This window comes from Equus quagga, chromosome 1 (assembly GCF_021613505.1).
Source record: "Equus quagga isolate Etosha38 chromosome 1, UCLA_HA_Equagga_1.0, whole genome shotgun sequence".
In the NCBI taxonomy this organism is placed as follows: domain Eukaryota; kingdom Metazoa; phylum Chordata; class Mammalia; order Perissodactyla; family Equidae; genus Equus; species Equus quagga.
The window spans coordinates 97493278-97512639 of record NC_060267.1 but is presented as its reverse complement, the minus strand read 5'-3'; the positions used below and the strand labels follow the sequence as shown (position 1 = coordinate 97512639).

Here is a 19362-nt window from a genome sequence, read left to right as displayed (position 1 = left end):
CGAGGGACACTCTTGCAGCCCCTGACCCCATTTCCTACTGGTTCCTCTGTGCCCCTCAGCCCCACACATGCCCTCTGTGAGCGGGCTGGAGCAGCCTGGGCTGTGTCCCCCCTTCTTGAGTGGGCACCCTGCTTGTGCTGATTACAGTGACCCGCCATGTCACTCCTTTTGAATCGGGAGCAGCAGATGTGGCTGGTGGATCATGTCTTTAGGGTCAAGAAGGCTGATGTCGCAGCCTGTGGGCGTGCCAGGCAGGGCTGCTCTGAGTCATTCTGAATGCAGCAGAGAAGAGAGGGAGGCTGGAGGGGGCCCAGGACGGACTGACGGGACAGACAGACAGATGAGTGAGCGGGGAGTAACCGCAAGTAGTCCCAGCAGCTTATCTGCCTCTCCGGACTGAAAAGCTGGCTGTTCTGCTCCTCTGCGCAGTTTCGATGACAGTGCCTCCAAGCGCGTGTGCGCAGTCCGGAGTGAGGGCTCGGTGAACGTCCGCTCCCAGACCTCGGGGAAGGAGGGCTTCCGTGGGCGGCGCTCCGCGGCTCTGCAGCTACCTTCTTCTCGGGATCCACTCCAAGCGGCGTCCCCGCCCCCTGCCCCTCCCCTCCGCCCCCGTGGCTGGTGCCGGAAACAGGGGAGCCCTCCTCCTGAGTCGGTCCTGAGTGAGGACCTCCGCCCCGTGCCCCGCCACAAGTTTCACTGGTCCAGTCCACTGAGCGTCCCTTTTCGGACAGTATCAGCAAGGCCGTTTCGCCCCCTCTGGTGCGGCGTGCACAGGCCCCCGCTTCTCTGTTCGCTCCCATCATTAAAAATCGGAGGTGCTGAAGCCCCTGTGGCGCCGCAACCGCCCCAACTGGGGATGCGTCTGTGTTTGATTTAGTGGTTCGACGTTTCCAAACGCCAGCTGCTTGCCCAGAGAAGGCCGGCCAGCGGGCGGGGCTCGCGTGCGGCGGAGGCGGGGCCGGCGGGCGCGGGCGCGGGGCTGGGCTGCGCGGTGGCGGGAGGAAGGAGGCGCAGCGCGCAGCCCGTCGTGGAGAGCAGGGAGGGGCTGTTGGGCGAGCGTGGGGCTGGGGGAAGGCGCGGCCTGCTCTCGCACGGGGTTCCTTCCCACCCTCTGCTTGCTCTTTCAAGGAAAGCATGCTTTGGAGCTGCCCTCGGCTCCCCCACCTGGAGCCCCCTGTGCCCCCGTCCCCCATGGACCCAGCCCCACCAACCTCTGTTCCTTCCAGCTGTGCCCTGAGTAATGTGAAGAAGGTCTCCCTGGAGCTGGGCGGGAAGTCGCCTCTCATCATCTTTGCTGACTGCGACCTCAGCAAGGCGGTGCAGATGGTGAGAGCCGGCCTGGGTGCCCGGTGGGCAGGGGTGGACCGTTCTCTGATTCCACAGTCAAACTCACATTTAGCCTAGACTGTAGTGTCACCACAAGCACAGATTGGCAGGATGGGGCCTTGGAGTGACACGTGCCCTTGAAAACAAACTTCCCAAGAAGTTTCATAACTTAGGGTAACTGAAATCAGCTTCAGATGGAAACCTGGGCCACAGTTCCATCTGTTCTGAAGTCAGCCGGGCCACCTTTCCTCTCCGAGGGAAAATGAGCAGAACCCTGGACACCTGTGCTGAGACTCTGCATAGACTCCCTTGCCCAACTCTGTGCTGTCTCCACACTTGCCTAGCTCTGCCCCGACTCACTGGGCAGCCTTGAGCAAGTCACTTACCCTTTCTGGGCCCCAACACTTTCACCTCATGGTGAGGAGGGCAGTAATGCCTCCCTTCTACAGTTGTCACAGGGATTACACCAGCTACCGTGTCTGAAGGGCGTGGAACAGTGGCTGCACGTGGCAGGTGCCATGTGTCAGTTGTTCTCACATTAGTATTGTCATTGTTATGCCTCAGTCCTCTCTCCACACCTGTTGGAGAAACCAGTAAGGCCATGTTTAGCCAGGTGCCCAGAGATGCCCCCCATTCCACCTAAGTCCCCCTGTGCCTTGGAGGACAATATGACACCCAGCATGGACACGAAAGGGAGCCCAGCCTCATTAGATAGGGGAATGAGGGGGGCAAGCCCATCAGCCAGAGCGTCTTGGCCCTGGTGCCCAGGCCAACGCTGCCGGTGTGGTCCCAGCTTCCAGGAGAGCCACACTTCACCCACGTGGAGCTCCCCAGGTCTAAAAAGCAGGACCCCTTGGGCCTCTGAGAACATTTATTCTGACTCTGTCGGGAGTTTCCTTGAGCCTGGGCTGGCACCCCATCCAAGACGGTGGCTGGCTGCCTGCCTTTGCCCACCTTCTGCCGCCTGCTCCACGCTAACAGACTCGCTAGGCTCAGCTCCACCAATATGGGCTCTGACCCCTCCTGGGCCACCCCAGGGAGTCTGCCCAGCATGCGGAGTCTCCGGCGTCACTCGCTCCACTCCCTCTTGTCCTCCTCTCTCTGCAATGTGGACACTGGCTTTGTCCTCCAGTGGTGGGAGTCAGGCCACAGTTCTGTTGCCTCCTCACCTCATGGCCTCTCTTCCTACACTGTCCCCTCTCGCCTCGCCTCTTGTGGTGACTTAGGAATGAGTGGAGCACACGTGTCCAGCGCTGGTTGGGCCTGGTCCAAGGTAGGAGGCCAGGACATGTGTATTCCCCCCCTTCTCTATAAGAAGAGGTTACCTGGGCCCAGCGGGGAGCTGGGGGCTGGCGCCGCTGGGAAGAGTCCTAATCCAGCATTCTTGTTTGTTCTTCGAAGGGGATGAGCTCTGTCTTCTTCAACAAAGGGGAGAACTGCATCGCCGCGGGCCGGCTCTTTGTGGAGGACTCAATTCATGACCAGTTTGTGCAGAAGGTGGTAAGTTCTCGGCAGGGTCTCAGAGCTGCTGGTTCATCGACACAGTTGCCTGGTGCTGCAGGGCATTGGGGGTGAGGAGGTCGGGCTGGGTCAAGGAACCCTCACAGGGAGCTGTATTAAATCTTCAGGGGTTTATATTGAGCAAGAAACAGCAACCCCTCGGCTCACACTGACAAAACCCAAAGAGGCTGTGTTAGGTCTGGTCTTAGCAGCAGAGCCTGAGATGAGAACACAGGTGCATGTGGCTCACCAAGGGTGAGCTCTCAGGTGAAGCCTGGAAGGCGGGAGGGACCAGGACATGGTCTCAGGTGACATGCAGCCTGGCCTGACCCACAAACAGGAGCTCTGGACCACAAGTGACACCACTCAGGTGTACACCTAGAGTCAAGGGGCTGGCTGTTGTGCCCTGTCAGCAGTTGTTGGCTGTGGGCTGTCCACTGGCTGGAGTTTGGCAGCTCCCATCATCTCCTGGGAGCCACCATCAGGCCCCTCTCATGTCCTCTTAGGGGAAGGTGCCCCAGGTAAAGGGGATGGTGAGGCACTGACAGCATCTCCTACGTTCTTACAGAAGAAGCAGAGAGGGAAATCACTCTTTCCCCGCCGACTCTGTCAGAAAGGCTGCGGGGAAGGATGCTGGTTGGCATGACCAGGTCCCTGGTCGACACTGGTCTACTCAGGGGTGCAGGACCTGGGACAGAGCCTCACCCCTGCAGAGAGGAGAGGAGCTGCTGGAAGGGCGGGCTCTCTGCGCAATTCCAAAGAAACTGTATTTGGAAGAAAAAAAAGAGAGAGCTGAATCTGAGGATAGGGTGGGCGGCTGTCAGGAAGGGGTGCTGGAGAAGAAGATCTTGAATAATGGGTAAAATATGAAAGGTAGTGAGGGAAGGAACGGATTTTCTAGGAGTCTAACAGCTTTTGCCGTGTAACAAACTACCCCAAAACTTAGTGGCTTGAGATGACAGCGTCGCGCAGCTACGTCCTGTGGGTTGGCAGTCCTGTGGGGGTGCAGCTCACCCGAGCTTGCTCACCCATTGGCCAGGTCAGGCGGGGCACTTGGTGGCTCCCATGGGGCGGTTCATCTCTGTGCCTGTGGTCCTTCACTCTGTGGCTTGTGCTTGGCACACAGGGGTGGTGGCGGCACTCTCAAAGTGAGAGCAGAGGGTTAGGGGCCGCTTGGGACTCACTAAATGTTGCTTCCACCACATTCTACTGGCCAAACAGAGTCACGGGCCAGCCAGACTCAAGGGCTGGGGACACGTGCTCCACCCGGATGGGAGACACTGCGGAGAAATGCATCCGTTTGTCCACCCCTGCCCTCTGGGAGCCGCCAGCCTGGTGGGCGAGCCGTCACTGCGATTAGCCCAGCGCTGGGATGGCCAGGCCTGTGGCACGGCCGGGGCTGCCTGGAGACGAGGAGGGGACGTGGGTGCTCACCGAGCGGCTGTGGTGGTGGGGAGCACAAAGCTGAGGCCACATCCAGGAGTCTGCAGGGGTGTCGTCAGGCCCCAACAGGGTGACCAGAGGGCTTGATTCCCAGGGACAGTTGTGCGGATAGTGATGGTTTCCTGACACAAGAAGTGAGATGTTTATCCTGGAGACTCACCAAGGTGGCCTTGGCATCCCAGAGCAGTTTGGGGGACCAGACAGGAGCAGAAAACAAGAGCAAAGTGGTGGCTTGGTATCAGAGTGGGAGCCCCCCTTCAGGAGAGCCAGAGGAGCTAAGGGGGCCCTGGTGGGAAGGGCAGAGGGTGGTCCTGGGTGGTACCAACTTTTTTGTTGGCCAAGGCAACAAGGAAGGCTTCCTGGGGGAGGAAGCCTTAAAGCTGGGCTCTGAAGCAGACAGAAGTAGGGGCAGGGAAGGGTGGACTCCAGACCCAGGCACTTGGTGTCTGTCCCACCTCGTCACCAGGGCACTGCAGCAGGATGGTGTTTTGCCACCCGATCCCCATCCCGTATCCTGGAGTCTCTTGACCAGCGTTCCTTCACCTTCTCAGTCGGTGAAGTTGGGTGCAGGACCAGTGCAGAGACAAAGCCTGTGCTGCCCTCTGTCTTCCCTGCTCACCGTATCCCTGGACACCTCCGTTTTCCCAGCCCGTCTGACACTAGGCTTGGCTCTCCGTGCACATTGGATGCACCTCGGGGTTTCAGCCTGGAAGGCAGGTTTGGAACCACAATATGGAGCTCCTAGAGGGCCAGAATATAGAGTGTAGACTTTCTTCAGGGGCCAGTGGTTGGTTACCAAAAATGCAAACACTGGAGGTGGGTCAGGTGAGGACCATCATCAGAAACTGTGGCACGCAAGGGGGACCTGACTGGGAGGACTTTCCGCAGGTAGAAGAGGTGAGGAAGATGAAGATCGGCAACCCTCTCGACCGGGACACCACCCATGGACCGCAGAACCACCAAGCTCACCTGCGGAAGCTGATAGAATATTGCCAGCGCGGTGTGAAGGAAGGGGCCACACTCGTCTGTGGTGGGAATCAAGTCCCTCGGCCAGGTCAGTCATAGCAGGCCTGGCCCACTTGGGTAAACTGAGGCAGCAGGTAGCATGGCCTCTGGTTTGCTGCCCGGCTCTCACTGGAGGTATCTAAAGCCCAGGTGCCTGCATGGTCAGGTTCCCAGGGCTCAGGCCCTATCTGGGATCTTGGATGGGGCAGCCTTGGCTACTTGGACACCTGCCAGACCAGGTGTGGGGCTGGCAAGATAATGAGCTCTAGGACCAGAGCTGAAAGCATCGTCAGTGCTGGTTTAATCTGTACTGAAGTAGACTCTGATGTGCCACTAACATTACTGCATCCTTGAAATTCTCTCCTCCATGGCGTCCACGGCCCTGGATGTGATGGTTTTCCTATCTTAGGCCATTACTTCTCAGCAGTCTCTCTGCTGGAAGCTCCCTTCCTCTCCACCCGTCCCTCAAATGTCGTAAATCCTCAGGTCTGTCCTGAGCTTGGAGTGCTTCTCACTTTCCTGGAGGATCTCACCCCCACAATGGCTCAGACTCTCCCAAATATCTGTCTGTGGGCTCCTCCTCACCCAGAACTCCTGACCACCGGGACACCTCCACCTGCATGTCCCCCAGGCCTTTCAAACTCAATGGGTACCAAATCCATTGCTTCATCACGGGGTCCCAGCTCCTACCTGACCCCAGACGCACACACCTGCCTCTCTCGAATCTTTCATCCGATCAAGTCACCCAAGCCAGAGGAGCAGGAGTTGCGGGTGTAGACTGTTTGTGCTGCTTCCCATTGGACTGCCTGCTCCATGGGGCCAGGAGCCATGTGTCTCTTCGACACCGTTAGGTTGTTCGTGCCAGCACTGAGCCTCACACCAAGCCTGAGTTAATTTGATGGAATGACGGAGGGACGGAAAGAATGAGTTCTGGATTGCTCTCTTTTCTTGACCCCTTACTTTTAATTAGTTGCTTGATTCCCTTAAATCTGGAAATCTTTCTTGCCTCCCCTGAATCCCTGCCACCACCTTGTCTTGCCTGGACCGTCATGCGGATTCCTACAGGACCTCTTGAACCCCGCTAATCCTTTACTTGTGCAGCTTCCAGAGGTCTGGTCATCTGTCCCTCAGTGTTGAAACACCTCATGGTGGCTTCTTCTCCTGCAGCAGCAGCTCAGACCCCTCCATCTCCCGCCAGGCCTTTCCTGACCCGGTTCTAACCCGCTTACCCTTCGCCGTGCTTAACTCTCTCTGAATACATCTTGCATTTTCTTGCTTTCTGTACATTCATTGTTCCTCTGGTTATCGAACACCTCCTCAGTTTCCCCATCTGGTGAGCTCACCATCCAGCTCACAGGGCATCCAGGTGTAGGCCATTGCTGTGTCACAGGTCCTCCCTCAACAGTGTCATCGCCACTGCACTGCCACTCTCTGTCTGCTTACCCCTTCCCGCCCCACTAGACTGGGTGTTCCATGAAGCCCGATGCGAGAGAGTGAAGTGAAGGCCCTGTTCTCAGAGCAGTTAGGGGCGGGGCAGTACCCAGCAACCAGCAACGGTGGGCAGCCATCGCCACCACCCCGTGGCCTGAGAAGCAAGAAGAGGGAGAAGAATTCCTGGGACCTGGTGAGGGGCAGAGCTGTGGATATGGGCTGCCTCCTATGGGAGCAAATCCAGCTGGAAGCCAGAGGATGAGGGAGCCTGGGCATGCACCCTCCTCCCCAGCACAGAGCAGGGCAGGGAAGAGAGCTGAAGGAGCAGGAAGGGGACAGAGACTGGCCAGCCCAGAGCTCATGACACCTAGTGGGCAACAGTTGGTTTGCAGATTGAGTGAATACAGGCCACCCCACGAGTCAGTTTGTGTTCATGCATAACTCACGTTTTAAAAATGGTAATTAAAATGTAATTTATAAATGTGTGAAAATGTGGACTATTTTAATTAAATTACTTTTCAAGTTAAAAAATTTTATTTTTCTAAAAACTAAAGAGAAAAAATTTCAGGTCTCTTGATGTTCCCTAAATCAGGCCAAATTAAATCTAGTCCAGCAAGGTCTCAGAGGTGCAGTGGTCTGTGACAGCATTTCTGCCATCAGAATGATTCGGGCTGGGCGACAGGGCCTGTACGAGTGCAGTCTGGGTGGGACCCATGTCACAGGAGAGTGGAGACTGCCTGTCTGAGAGAGCACGCTCCCTGTGCCCAGGGTGCCAGCGCCCACCCTGCGGGGCCATGAAAGGGAAAGGGCTCGGCCTCGGGGTTTTGTCTGTCAGGACCAGTGTCCAAAGCCCCTGCCCACCCCACAGGGACGAGGGAGGGCCATCTGGGAGGCTGCAGTAGCCAAAGAAACCAGACATGTCTTCAGATTAAATGTCCCTGGAAAATCCAGGTCTTTGCCGCGGCCATGAGCTTTGGCACTGGCGTGGGACAGACTTGGGCTTGAGTCTCAGCCCTGTCGCGCACCAGCTCTGAGCTTCAGCCTTATTTTCTTCAGCAGCATTTAGTTAAAAGGTGTGAGGATCACATGAAATTGTAGCTTGGGGCAGGAAAGCCACCCACAGAATGTGGTGTCCATCACAGAGGCATCATGCATTATGTTGCTGGAGTGAGCGTGGGCACAGCGGCTGGAGGGACCCAGCCCTGGCTGGGGAGAGACTGGACCACTGGAGGGCCGCCTTCCCACACACCGTGGGCCTCTGTCTCCTCCATAGGTTTCTTCTTTGAGCCAACTGTTTTCACGGACGTGGAAGACCACATGTTCATAGCCAAGGAGGAGTCCTTCGGGCCCATCATGATCATCTCTCGGTTTGCCAATGGGTAGGGAATCCTGCTTGTGTCTCTGGAGAGCCTGATTCGTCTTTTTTTTTAACCACACTTTTGATTCTTCCTCCGTTTCTTTTTTTTTTTTTAAAGGTATGCTCTTATTTTTGGTGAGGAAGATTGGCCCTGAGCTAAAATCAGTTGCCAGTCTTCCTCGTTTTTTTTTCCTCCCCGAAGCCCCAGTACCTAGTTGCATATCCCAGTTGTAAATCCTTCTAGTTCTGCTGTGTGAGATGCTGCCACAGTGTGGCTTGATGAGTGGTGCTAGGTCTGCGCCCAGGATCCGAACTGGCAAACCCGGGCTACCGAAGTGGAGAGTGCAAACTTAACCACTCGGTCATGGCGCCGGCCCCGTGTCTGATTCTTTTCCTTGCATTACTGGGGTCTTCACATGAGCTGTGCAGAGCTGTCCCCAGGGGGCCAGAAGGAGAACTCAAACAGGGTGGGGGCTGTGGCTGCAGTGTGGCCACCTGCTGAGTCCTTGTCAACCACTGAGGGGAGGAGACACCGAGGGGACTGTCAAGGGACTTGCTTTGGGTCTCACTGTGAGCTTCCTCTGTGGCTCTCTGGATGTCTCTTGGCATGTTGGGCTCTGTTCTAATTACCTACGGCTATGTAATTAACCACCCCCAAAACTCAGTGCCTTGGAATAGCAGCAGTTATTTATTTCACTCATGAATCTGCAATTTGGTTGGAGGGGTGGACCAGCCTGTGCTCTGTGCCACGTAGGGGTCTCTCCTCGCAGGCTGTCTCCCTCATGGCAGCCTCTGTCCAGCACCTGGCTCCCCTACAGAGGCCAGGTGGAAGCTGCAGTGCTCCTCAAGATCCAGAAGTTGGCCTTGGAAATTCCAGAACCTCACTTCCACCAGGTCCTATTGGTCCAGCAAGTCACCAAGGCCAGCCCGGGTTTCAAGGGAGAGGAATCGGGCTCTGTGGCCATGTTTGATCTACCACAGATTCTTTTCCTGGCTGTTCTTTTTCAGAGTAGTGCCTTTGAGCAGATTACAAAATGGCACCTCATCCTCAATACACTATACTTCCAACTGTCAAAAAATTACTGAAATTATCATCACATATGGGTTTTATTAGAATAACATTTTTCTGCCACCTACCAAGTAAATATTGTGCTAAGTCTTCAAGTCTATGACGTCTGTGGCAGGGAGGCCTGACGTGGCTCCCTGGGGTATGCCTCCCCGTGTGTGGCCGGGCCCGGCCTGCCTCTACTCTGAGCGCCCGGTCCCCTGACTGTAAAGTGAGGCTATCACCCTGGATGACCTGAGGGGTCCTCTTGGCCCACTGGGTGTGAATCTGACCTGCTCTTCCTCCTCCCTTTCCTTCTTTCCCCTCCACACCATCTGTAGCTCCAGAGCGTTTCTCCTGAAGGGTCCTGCATGGTGGGGAGCTGGGAGGGGGCCAGACTCCCCTTTGGGGGAAGGGGTGCAGGTCTCTCTGAGTCACATGTCGAGGGCTGCCCCTCTGCCCCTCCCTCACTGAGGTTTTCTTGGATTTTCCCTGCAGTGACGTGGACACTGTGCTGTCTCGGGCCAATGCCACGGAGTTTGGCCTGGCCTCTGGCGTCTTCACCAAGGACATCAACAAGGCTCTGTATGTCAGTGACAAGCTGCAGGCAGGCACCGTGTTTGTCAATACATACAACAAGACCGACGTGGCCGCTCCCTTTGGAGGGTTCAAGCAGTCCGGATTTGGCAAAGACCTGGGTAACCTAATCCTAAACATCTGTTACAGGCTGCTCGGTGCCGGGCCCTGTCCCAGGGGCCAGGGGTGTGGCATTGACAAGATGGCTGTCAGTGCTCACTTTTTACTGGGAGGGGACAAGTGATAATTACAAAAGTCAGCAAGGTCCTGCTAGAAGTGAGCAGTGCTGGGAAGCAGACAAGACGAAGTGATCCGGGCAAGAAGATTGGGAGGGCGACGTAAGCCAGGGGCTGGGGTGGGCTTCTCTGAGATGGCACCTACACTGAGACCCGAGTGGATAGAGGAGCCGGCCATAAAGCCCTAAGGGTGCACGTTCCTCACAGAGCAGTGGCAGGTCCTGAGCGCCAGCTTTGTTTTGGAGCTGTGGCCGGAGGCCTGAGTGCTGCTGTGGGCCGGGTGGGGCGGCCAGAGGAGAGGGGGCAGGAGAGGCAGGCGGGGGCCCGGGGACCACAGGCAGGACTCAACCTTCATCTGCAGAGAGGGGAAGCCGTGGGGGCCGAGTGTGCCCTGGGGGTAGTGTGAGTCCTCAGGGTAGAGACGATGTCACCAGGTGGGGAGCCGAGCACAAGCCCTGCTGCCTGTTGAGGGAGTGGAGCTCTGCCGGACGCTCCTCCTTCCCTGGGCTGCCCTGTGGTTTAGGAGGGGCGCTGCACCCTGCCTACCAGTGTGGGAGCCAGCAGCTGGGGACCAGCTCCAGGTGGGGATCACAGCTCTGATGCCAAGCTTGGCAAGGGCCAGAAGCTGTGAGAGAGCAGCACACTACCTTCCAGAGGGCCCCGTCCCTCCAGGCCCCCTGTCCAACTCGGGGTCCTTAGGCAGGCTCCTGATGAGTCTGAAACCGAAGGGCTGTCACTGTTTCCTCTTTCCCTCCTGCTCCATCTTTCCCACTCTGCAGAAAGCCCCAAGGGTGCTTATAAAGGGAGCCCCAACAGCACCAACCAAAGGCTGACACCGCACACTGTCCACACGGAAGCGGGGCTCACACTCACACACGCTTGCACACACGGATGCTGGACGCTCCTGGCCTCTCTGTCCTTGTCTGCCACCTCCTCCTGTCTCCCCAGGCCACCTTCCTGGTGTCCTCCACAGGAATCCACAGGGCCATTGTCACTGAGGGATGCTGTGGGTGCCAAGTACCCAGAATATGATATCTGTCACTTAGGACTCTATCCCCTCAGCTCCCCAACTCGTCTTCCCCCTATCCCCTCAGCCCTGCAGAGAGAGGGCCCACAAACCAGGCCTCCAAACAGCCCCCCGAGGTGGTCCAGAGACCTCTTCAGCCCCAGCTGGGAAATTGTGGCTCCCCAAGCCAGCCTTAGTGGGTGGGGAGGCTCTCTGTGCTGCTTGTGGGGCTAAGACACACCAGCCACAGAGCACAGCTGGGTTCCAAGGGCCATGGGCGCCCTGTGAGGTGCCCTTTTCCCAGTCACAGTGTGACCTGGAATTAGCTGGGGGCAGCAGGGGGCGAGGCGATGGGCCAGCACATCTGGGTGCTATGAGGACACCAAGAGAGCCTCTCAGCTGCCCTTGGACTGAAGGGGCAGCCCTCCCTAGCAAGGTGATGGTCAGAACAGGGGAAGTTTCTGGAATGGTGGCCCTGGATTGGTCTGTATTCTGACGTCTGTTGGAATCCTGCCCCCTCTCACGGGCACCTGGCCTGCCTGGGCCTCGTTGCCTTGTCTGTATCTGGGCTGGGCCGGGGCTGACCCACACGGTCACTGCCAGGGTCTGGTGAGATAAGGTGCACGCAGCACCTGGGGCAGCAAGGCCTACGGGAGGAGCAGCTGTGGCGCGATGTGTCCAACAACCCGTGGTGTCTTGCAGGAGAGGCCGCCCTGAATGAGTACCTGCGGGTCAAGACAGTTACTTTCGAGTACTGAGGGAAAGGTCCAGTGAGAGCAACAGCCCCAATCTCTGCGGTGTGTCCTTGCCCTCCACAACCTGCCTGCCTTGCCTGGTGGCCAGATGGCCCTCTCACCCCATCCCAAGTGCACAGCACCTCCACCTGCAGCCCCAGTGGAAGCTCCCCATCTGCCCCCTGTTCCCGTCCAGGACACCCGCCACCCATCCAATCCGAGTGGCCTTTGGCTGGTTAAGAAAGTGGTCCCAGGTGAATAAAGGTTCTGACTAGCAGCAGCTGGCATCCCTGTCTCTCTCCACCCCATCTGTGGCTGCCCCTGTGAGTTCCGGCACTCGAGTAAGGTTGCCCAGCCCTGGGAGAGCCAGGCACCCTGGGGAGAGATGCAGAAGTGAGAAATGGGTATGCATCAACTCCAGCCTCAGAAAGCAGGTGCTGAATGAAGTTCGGGTGCAAGAGGTGTGTGGGGTTACCCTGGAAGGCTGAGGCAGCAGGATGGGCAGTGGGAGCCTGGGGCTGTGCCGTGGCTCAGTCTCCCTCAGTGAAGATGGCCTGCCGTGGCAGGCTCCCGGGCAGACGGGCCGGGCCCACCCCTGCTGCTCAGCCTCCAAGAGCTGGCCTTTGTTGACGTGGATCCAGCGGCCACTACAGCGGAGGCCAGTTCCTGGACAGCCGCCAGGTCCTCGCCCCAGGCTGGCTTTTCAGACATGGGCCGGCCTCCATCTTTTGCCCCAGCTTGTGTGTCCTGTGTCTCCATGGACTCCCGTCAGCCCAGTGGTGTCCCCCTTGCACTTTCTTCTCTCTTCCCTGTACTCTCTCACCCTGCAGAAGCTTGGGGCTCTCCCCTCTGCACCCCCACTCCCTAGGTCCCAAACCCTACGACCTCACTTACCTGCTGTTGCCTTAGTTACCCCACGTGCCACTCTCTTCTTGGCATTCTACTCCCCACCCCCACCTGGCTCTGCCCCTGTGGGTCCCACAGCTCCCCGAAGGCCCCGTCCTCCCTCTGCAGGTCCCTGGCCATACTGGGGCATCCTCAGTCCTCTCCACATAGCAGACTCTGTCCTTTAGCGGCCTATGAACACCACCCCCACGCCCCCTCCCGTCCCTTTGAAAGCCCTGTACCTGGCCTCCTCCACTATTCCTTCTCTTCCGCCCAGAATATGCCCTTATAGAGGGTCTGTCCAGGCATCTTCTTGTGAGTGATGATAGTAGCTGGTAGCAGACAGTAGGATTGAGGACTGAGGACCAAGTGGATGCCCAGCAGGGTTCCAGACCCTCCTTATGCATCATCTTGTTTCATCCTTTCGCTCGCCCAACTATTTTTTTTTAGATTGGCCCTGAGCTAACATCTGTTGCCAATCTTCTTTTTTCTTCTTCTTCTTCTCCTCCCCAAAGCCACTCAGTGCATAGTTGTACATTCTAGTTGTAGATCCTTCTGGTTGTCCCGTGTGGGATGCCGCCTCAGCATGGCCTGATGAGCGGTGCAGTGTCAGCGCCCAGGATCTGAACCAGAGAAATCCTGGGCCACCGAATCGGAGCACGCGAACTTAACCACTCGGCCACGGGCTGTCCCCTCACCCAATTATTTTTATCACCATTTATAAACAGGGAAATTGAGGCAGAGAAGAGTAATTGCCTGGTTACATGGCTAGTTGAAGCTGCATCCCTCTTTGTTCCCAGGTGGGGAGGGCTTGGAAGCCCCCTCTGCCTGTGGAGTGACTCACTCCTCCCAGAGCCCCTGGTGTTGAACCCCCAGACTCTGTCCAATGCTGGGGGTCAGCCTACGTGGGCTTGTCTCTCTGTCAGGCCTCAGCTGCTGTGGTCTAGGGTAGCAGGCTATGCCACTGGGCTCTGCTCCCACCTTGGGGTGGCGTGCCTCTGTCTCCTCGTGTCTACTCCACCTCAAACAGGAAGTGGGCCCTCCTCTCCATGCCCCGTGTCCCACTGCCACCAGGCTGTGCCTTCTCACAAGACCTCCTTAGACGGTCAGGAAGAATTAACAACTCCTGCCACGGGGTCACCGCAGGGCCCTGCAGCCCCGACCTACAGCCGGGCCCCACGGAGGTGCCCCCTTGCCCGAGTCCCACCTGTCCCCCACAGGGCTGGCTCGCCTCCACCCCAAATGCTCCCGGAGCATCCAGTCTCAAGTCTTGTTGCCACAGAAAACAAGAAATGTGTTTTTCACCTCAGTTTAGAGCCTGTCCTCTCAGGCTCCTCCCGGCATGAGACGAGTCTGCCCAGCGTCCAGAGGGGCAGCCCTGGCTCCCTGCAAATGGACCTTCATGGCAGAGGAGCAGGCAAGGCCTCAAGCACAGGCCCACCCAAACCCAAAAAGCACCTTCTCCCTCTTCAGACGCACACAGAGCTTGGTTTTAGCCGGGGCGCCCGTTATAGTTCTACTTGAGACTTCTGGTTGAGATGTGCAGGACTGGCTCCTAGCTGTCTATCTCCTTCCCTCTTTAAGAAGTCTCCTGAGACCGAAGGTAAACATATAAGAAAAAACATGCAGTTTTCCTCTCCTGTGCATTTCCCTTCTGTTGTGTCTCCTTTACCTTGGCACGGAACACTTCACTTCTGACACATCTGTCACCAAGCGTGTACGGGTCTTCCCCACACCAAACAATTCTGTGACACCAGCTGGATGTCCTACCGTTTAACTCCACTCTGACACTGTCTCCCGGGGGCAGCCTCAGGCGCAGGGCTCCATCCCACAGGCCGCCCCCACTTCAGATGCCAACACAAGTGGTAGGGCCCCAGGGGACCCACAACTCTGCCCGACATGACTACAGATTGGAGGTTCCCATGATCTACTGACCCTTGGATTCAGTTAATTTGCTAGAACAGCCCGCAGAACTCAGGGAAACACACACTTCCATTCACCAGTTTGTTAAAGGATATGATAAGGACACAGATGAACAGCCGGATGAGGAGACACATTGGGTGAGGTCTGGGAGGGCCCCGAGCGCAGGAGCTTCTGTCCCCGCGGAGCTGGGGTGCGCCACTCTCCCAGCACATGGATGTGTTCACCTGCCCGGAAGCTCTCCGAACCCCATACTATTGGGGTTTCATGGAGGCTTCCTCATGTAGGCACGATCAATTATTTACTCCATTTCCAGCCCCTCTACCTTCTCTGGAGGATAGGAGGTGGGGCCAAAAATCCCAAGCTTCTAATGGTGGCTTGGTCTTTCTGGTGACCTGCCCCCATCCAGGAGCCACCCGGGAGCTGACCCAGAGTCACCTCAATGTAGCAAAAGATGCTCCTAGTGCTGTTGTCACTTAGGAAATTACAAGGGTTTTAGGAGCTCTGTGCCAGGAACCAGGGGCAGAGACCAATATGTATTTTCTATCATCTCACAGTAAGGAGCGTAAGACTGTTATCTCCCATTTCGTTTTCTTTATCACCTTCTTTCTTAAGTCATAAAACCCCCAAATTTTACCTGGTCAAATGGCCACCCCGAAGAAAGACCAGCCTCCTTTTCAGCTAAGCAATGGTCATGGAATCAAGTCTGTGGACAGAATGCAAGTGGAAGTGATAGATGCCACTTCTGAGACATGCCCTTCAAGGGCAGGAGGTCATGCTGTCACTCTCCCTCTTGTCTTCCCCTTGAGTTGGCTGGAAGCAGACCCCCTGGACATGGTGCTGGGCATTTTCCAACCATAGAGATATGGCAGCACCTGGGGAGGGGAACAGAGCTTCACGTGATGGAAGACTGATGGAAGACGCCTGAATCCCCAGCATCACGGAGGTGGCTATAACTGAGGGGACTTGCTCGCAGACTATTACATGGGAGAAAGAAACTTTTACCACTTTCCCCCCTAATTTTTAAAAGCATTTATTTCTCACCATGTTAACAGAAGAGTTAAAGGCAGTCTATAAATATAATAAACAAAATCAAAATATGCATGGGCAAATTGGAGCACGGAGGGATGCAATAGAAAGACAAAATCAGGAGTGTGGTTGGTGTTGAAACTGCCTGCTGTGAAATTTTATACCCCTCTAAAATTGTATGACAATTGAGCTGAGAGCTTTCAAGCTGCCAAGAGTGTCAGGAAACCTGACCAGTGTCCTAATTCACCATGTTTGTATGACGGAAATAAACTAGTTTTTTCTGGATTAGAGAAAGAAATTCATGAGTGCTCCTGAAAAGTTTTTTATAATGTGATAATCAGTCGTACTATTTTACAGTAGGGTGGTGAGTTGCAGAAAGCTGTTTCTTATGACCTGTCTCAAAGTAGGCTGAGCACACGTGAAACTACAACCAGCACAAACAACTATACTGGCAGTATAGTCAGAGCACTGTAGTATTCAACCACCACATAGTATAGTCGGAGTGTTGTAGTATACAACCACACTGTGGTATAGTCGGGGTGCTGTAGCATAGAACCACACTGTGGTATAGTCGGGGTGCTGTAGCATAGAACCACAATGTGGTATAGTCGGGGTGCTGTAGCATACAACCACACTGTGGTACAGTCGCTGTGCTGTAGCATACAATCACACTGTAGTATAGTCAGAGTGAGAGTGTGGGGCGTGCACAGCCTGCCATGGTCCACATGTGGCTTTCTGCTGGCCTGACTTCGTTCAGGTGTGATGAGCTGAAGGAAGTGGAATTCACCAGCAGCCATTTCAGGGAGAGCCTTGCGTTTACCCAGGAGAAATGTTCTGGTGTGGTAAAAACCACCACCAGAGGATGTTTAGGATCAAAAGATGGTCACAGGATTGCTCTTCATAATGAAGGAAAGAGGACTTGGAAATGAGATGGAGACAGGAGGAGGCAACTGGGCAAGGCTGGGTACAATGGGGGAAAGGAGGGGAAGGGAGACCCCCAAGGGCAGAGAGGCAAACAGTCTTTGGGGAAAATGTAGGGATATGTGGTGTACGTGCCCTTCCCCTTCTCCCTCCAAAGTCAACAATTGTTCATTGTTCCCTGAACTTTCCTGTACACTGCCCCTTTTGGGAAAACCCAAAGAGGAGAGGGCTCATGTCCCCAATGGGATACAAGCAGAGCAGAGTGCAGGAACAAAGAACTTTACAGATAGCACCTGGTTATGGAAGTGCAAACATAGAGGACCCAGTTGGACTGCACGTCCATGAGTATCATCCAAAAATACTGCTTCTTCCAAATGTGCTTGTCAGGCCATTGAGTAGCTAGGTGTTTCTTTCTGTTCCCTGATGAGTGCCTGGCGGGCACTCTCACCACAGTGCTGGTGTCATGGGGCCACTGAGCTGGCCAAGGAGTGGAGGCCCTTATAAACTGCATTTCAAATGGGCAAAGGAGTTTAACAATAAATATATTAAAAAGATGAAGATGCACATCACTCTACAAAAAGAACCAAATTGAAATTCTTACATGCAGTGGGCAGTCTTGTCTAAAACGCCTACATGAGACCGACTCACTTAGAAACAGAGTCTTGGTACATAGTAGATATTTGATAAGTAACTAGAAATGAATGAATTGATAAACCTGTCTCATCCTGACCTTTGACGAGTTATCAACTTTGTACTTCCATCCCCTTATCTGTAAAAATGTCATTATGTTTAAAAAATGCCTGATACTCAGTGAGGACAAGATCAATGTCAGCTTCGGTCTGATTCATGGAGCAGATTGGATGATTTTCAAGGTCTAGTTTACATTAAACTTTTATTCATTTATTGAACAAATAAATATTGAGTGCATACTTTAAAAAAAAAAAATGAGGACAGAACACATAGCATGTTTGCTTCTCTTCCCAGTGCCCAAGACAGGGCCTCATGGAGAATAGGTGATCAATAAATATTTGTTGACCAACTGGACAAAGCTGAGTGTTGATCATTCTAAATTCTCACTGCAATGGATTATCTTCTAGAAAAAAATTTCCAAAATTGTTTCAAGAAATAGTCAAGAACCTGAATGAGCAAGGAGTGACGTCAGCAACATGGTGGAGTGAGCTCACCCGGGACTCTCTCCCCTCCAAATTACAACAAAAAGGAGCAACTGAATTCCAACCAAAAAAATCCTAATAACACAGAAATTGTCACAGATCCACAGCAGCCAAACGACGGAGGGCGCAGAGGCTGGAGCCACCCTCGGAGGAGATGGAATGGGGTAGGAGAGATCTTTGCTCCCTCCCCAAGACTGGGATCACTGCCGTGGGTGAGGGAAGGAGCGGGGGAGGGGCCGCGTGTCCAGAGATCGTCCAGGACTCCCACCACCAGTGCAGCAGAAACCCACAAATGGGCGAAAGCTTTCGCATGTGTGGTCCCCATCAAGCCAGGGCCCCGGGAGACCAGAGAGCGAGAGCTGATCGGAATCCAGGTCTGCACGCAAGAGAAAGTGCCCCTCCTCCCCAAACCCGCACTGCACACTGCCATCGCGGCTGAAGCCGGAGAGCTCAGAATGCATAGCTCTCGACCCCCACCTAGTGGCAACAGGCTGTAACTACAACCAAATAACAGTATCATGTGCAAAAACCGCTCCTCTACCATCCAGCAATTTATAAAAGCTCCAGACCAGAAGGAAAACAATAAAAACACAGAATTAAGTCCTGAGGACTTGGGAATAGGTAAACTGAGTGAAAATGAATTCAGAGTAGCTATCATCCAAAAACTCAATGGTAAAGGGAAATATAGAGAAACAAGTCAACGAGTTCTGGAGTTACTTCACAAAAGAGATTGAAACTATAAAGAATCAATCAGAAATACTAGAGATGAAAAGTACAATGGATCAGATAAAACAGAATACGGACTCCCTGAATGCCCGTGTAGACACCATAGAGGAGAAAATTAGCATAATCAAAGATAGACAGGCTGACTGGCTCCAGACAGAGGAAGAAAGAGAACTAAGAATTTGAAAAACTGAAGAAAATCTCAGAGAAATAGCTGACTCAATGAGAAAATGCAACTTAAGAATCATTGGAATTCCTGAGGGCACAGAAAAGGAAAATGGAGCAGAAAGTGTGCTTAACGAAATTATAGAAGAGAACTTCCAAAATCTAGGGATTGAGAGAGAAATGTGTGTGGAGGAAGCTTTCAGATCTCCTAGATTTGTCAATGTAAAAAGACCTACTGCAAGGCACATAGTATTAAAAATGGCAAAAATGAAGGACAAAGAAAGAATACTCAGGGCAGCAAGGCAGAAGAAAATAACCTACAAAGGAACCCCCATCAGACTTTCAGCAGATTTCTCTACAGAAACATTACAAGCTAGGAGAGATTGGAGTGACATATTCAAAACTTTAAAGGATAAAAACCTTCAGCCAAGAATACTCTATCCAGCAATAATATCCTTCAGCTATGAGGGAGAAATTAAATCTTTTCCAGACAAACAAAAGCTAAGGGACTTCATAGCCACAAGACCACCCCTACAAGAAACCCTCAAGAAAGCCCTCATACCTGAAAAAAGAAAAAAACGGAAAAAGGGGTCACAAAATACAGAGTAGGGAGACAAATAGATAGAACCAGAATAGGATAGCAAATATTCCACTATAGCATTAGGATAAAGGGAAGGAAATCACAAAGCAAAGACAATCTTATCACTCTAACCACAAACTCACAACACGAGTTGGAATAAGAGATGAAAATAATAATTTAGGAGGGGAGGAGGAAAGGGACTGAAACAGTCTAGGCTAAGGAAGTAAGAGACCACCAGAAAATGTACTACGTTATACACAAGGTTCTGAATACAAACTGCAGGGTAGCCACTAAACTAAAAAAAAGAA

General features: G+C 54.1%; 1 protein-coding gene across 1 annotated transcript in view; it reads left to right on the top strand.

Annotated features, from left to right (window-relative positions):
• ALDH1L1 (aldehyde dehydrogenase 1 family member L1) overlaps positions 1 to 11939 on the top strand; it is an 81057-nt gene extending 69118 nt beyond the window's left edge. Inside the window, exons 18-23 of the mRNA XM_046680750.1 lie at positions 1227 to 1326; positions 2728 to 2826; positions 5158 to 5323; positions 7979 to 8084; positions 9606 to 9805; positions 11628 to 11939. Of these exons, the coding sequence (XP_046536706.1) occupies positions 1227 to 1326; positions 2728 to 2826; positions 5158 to 5323; positions 7979 to 8084; positions 9606 to 9805; positions 11628 to 11683 (727 nt within the window). The 3' untranslated portion in view covers positions 11684 to 11939. The remainder of the gene's footprint in view (positions 1 to 1226; positions 1327 to 2727; positions 2827 to 5157; positions 5324 to 7978; positions 8085 to 9605; positions 9806 to 11627) is intronic.
• The last annotated feature ends 7423 nt before the right edge of the window (positions 11940 to 19362 follow it).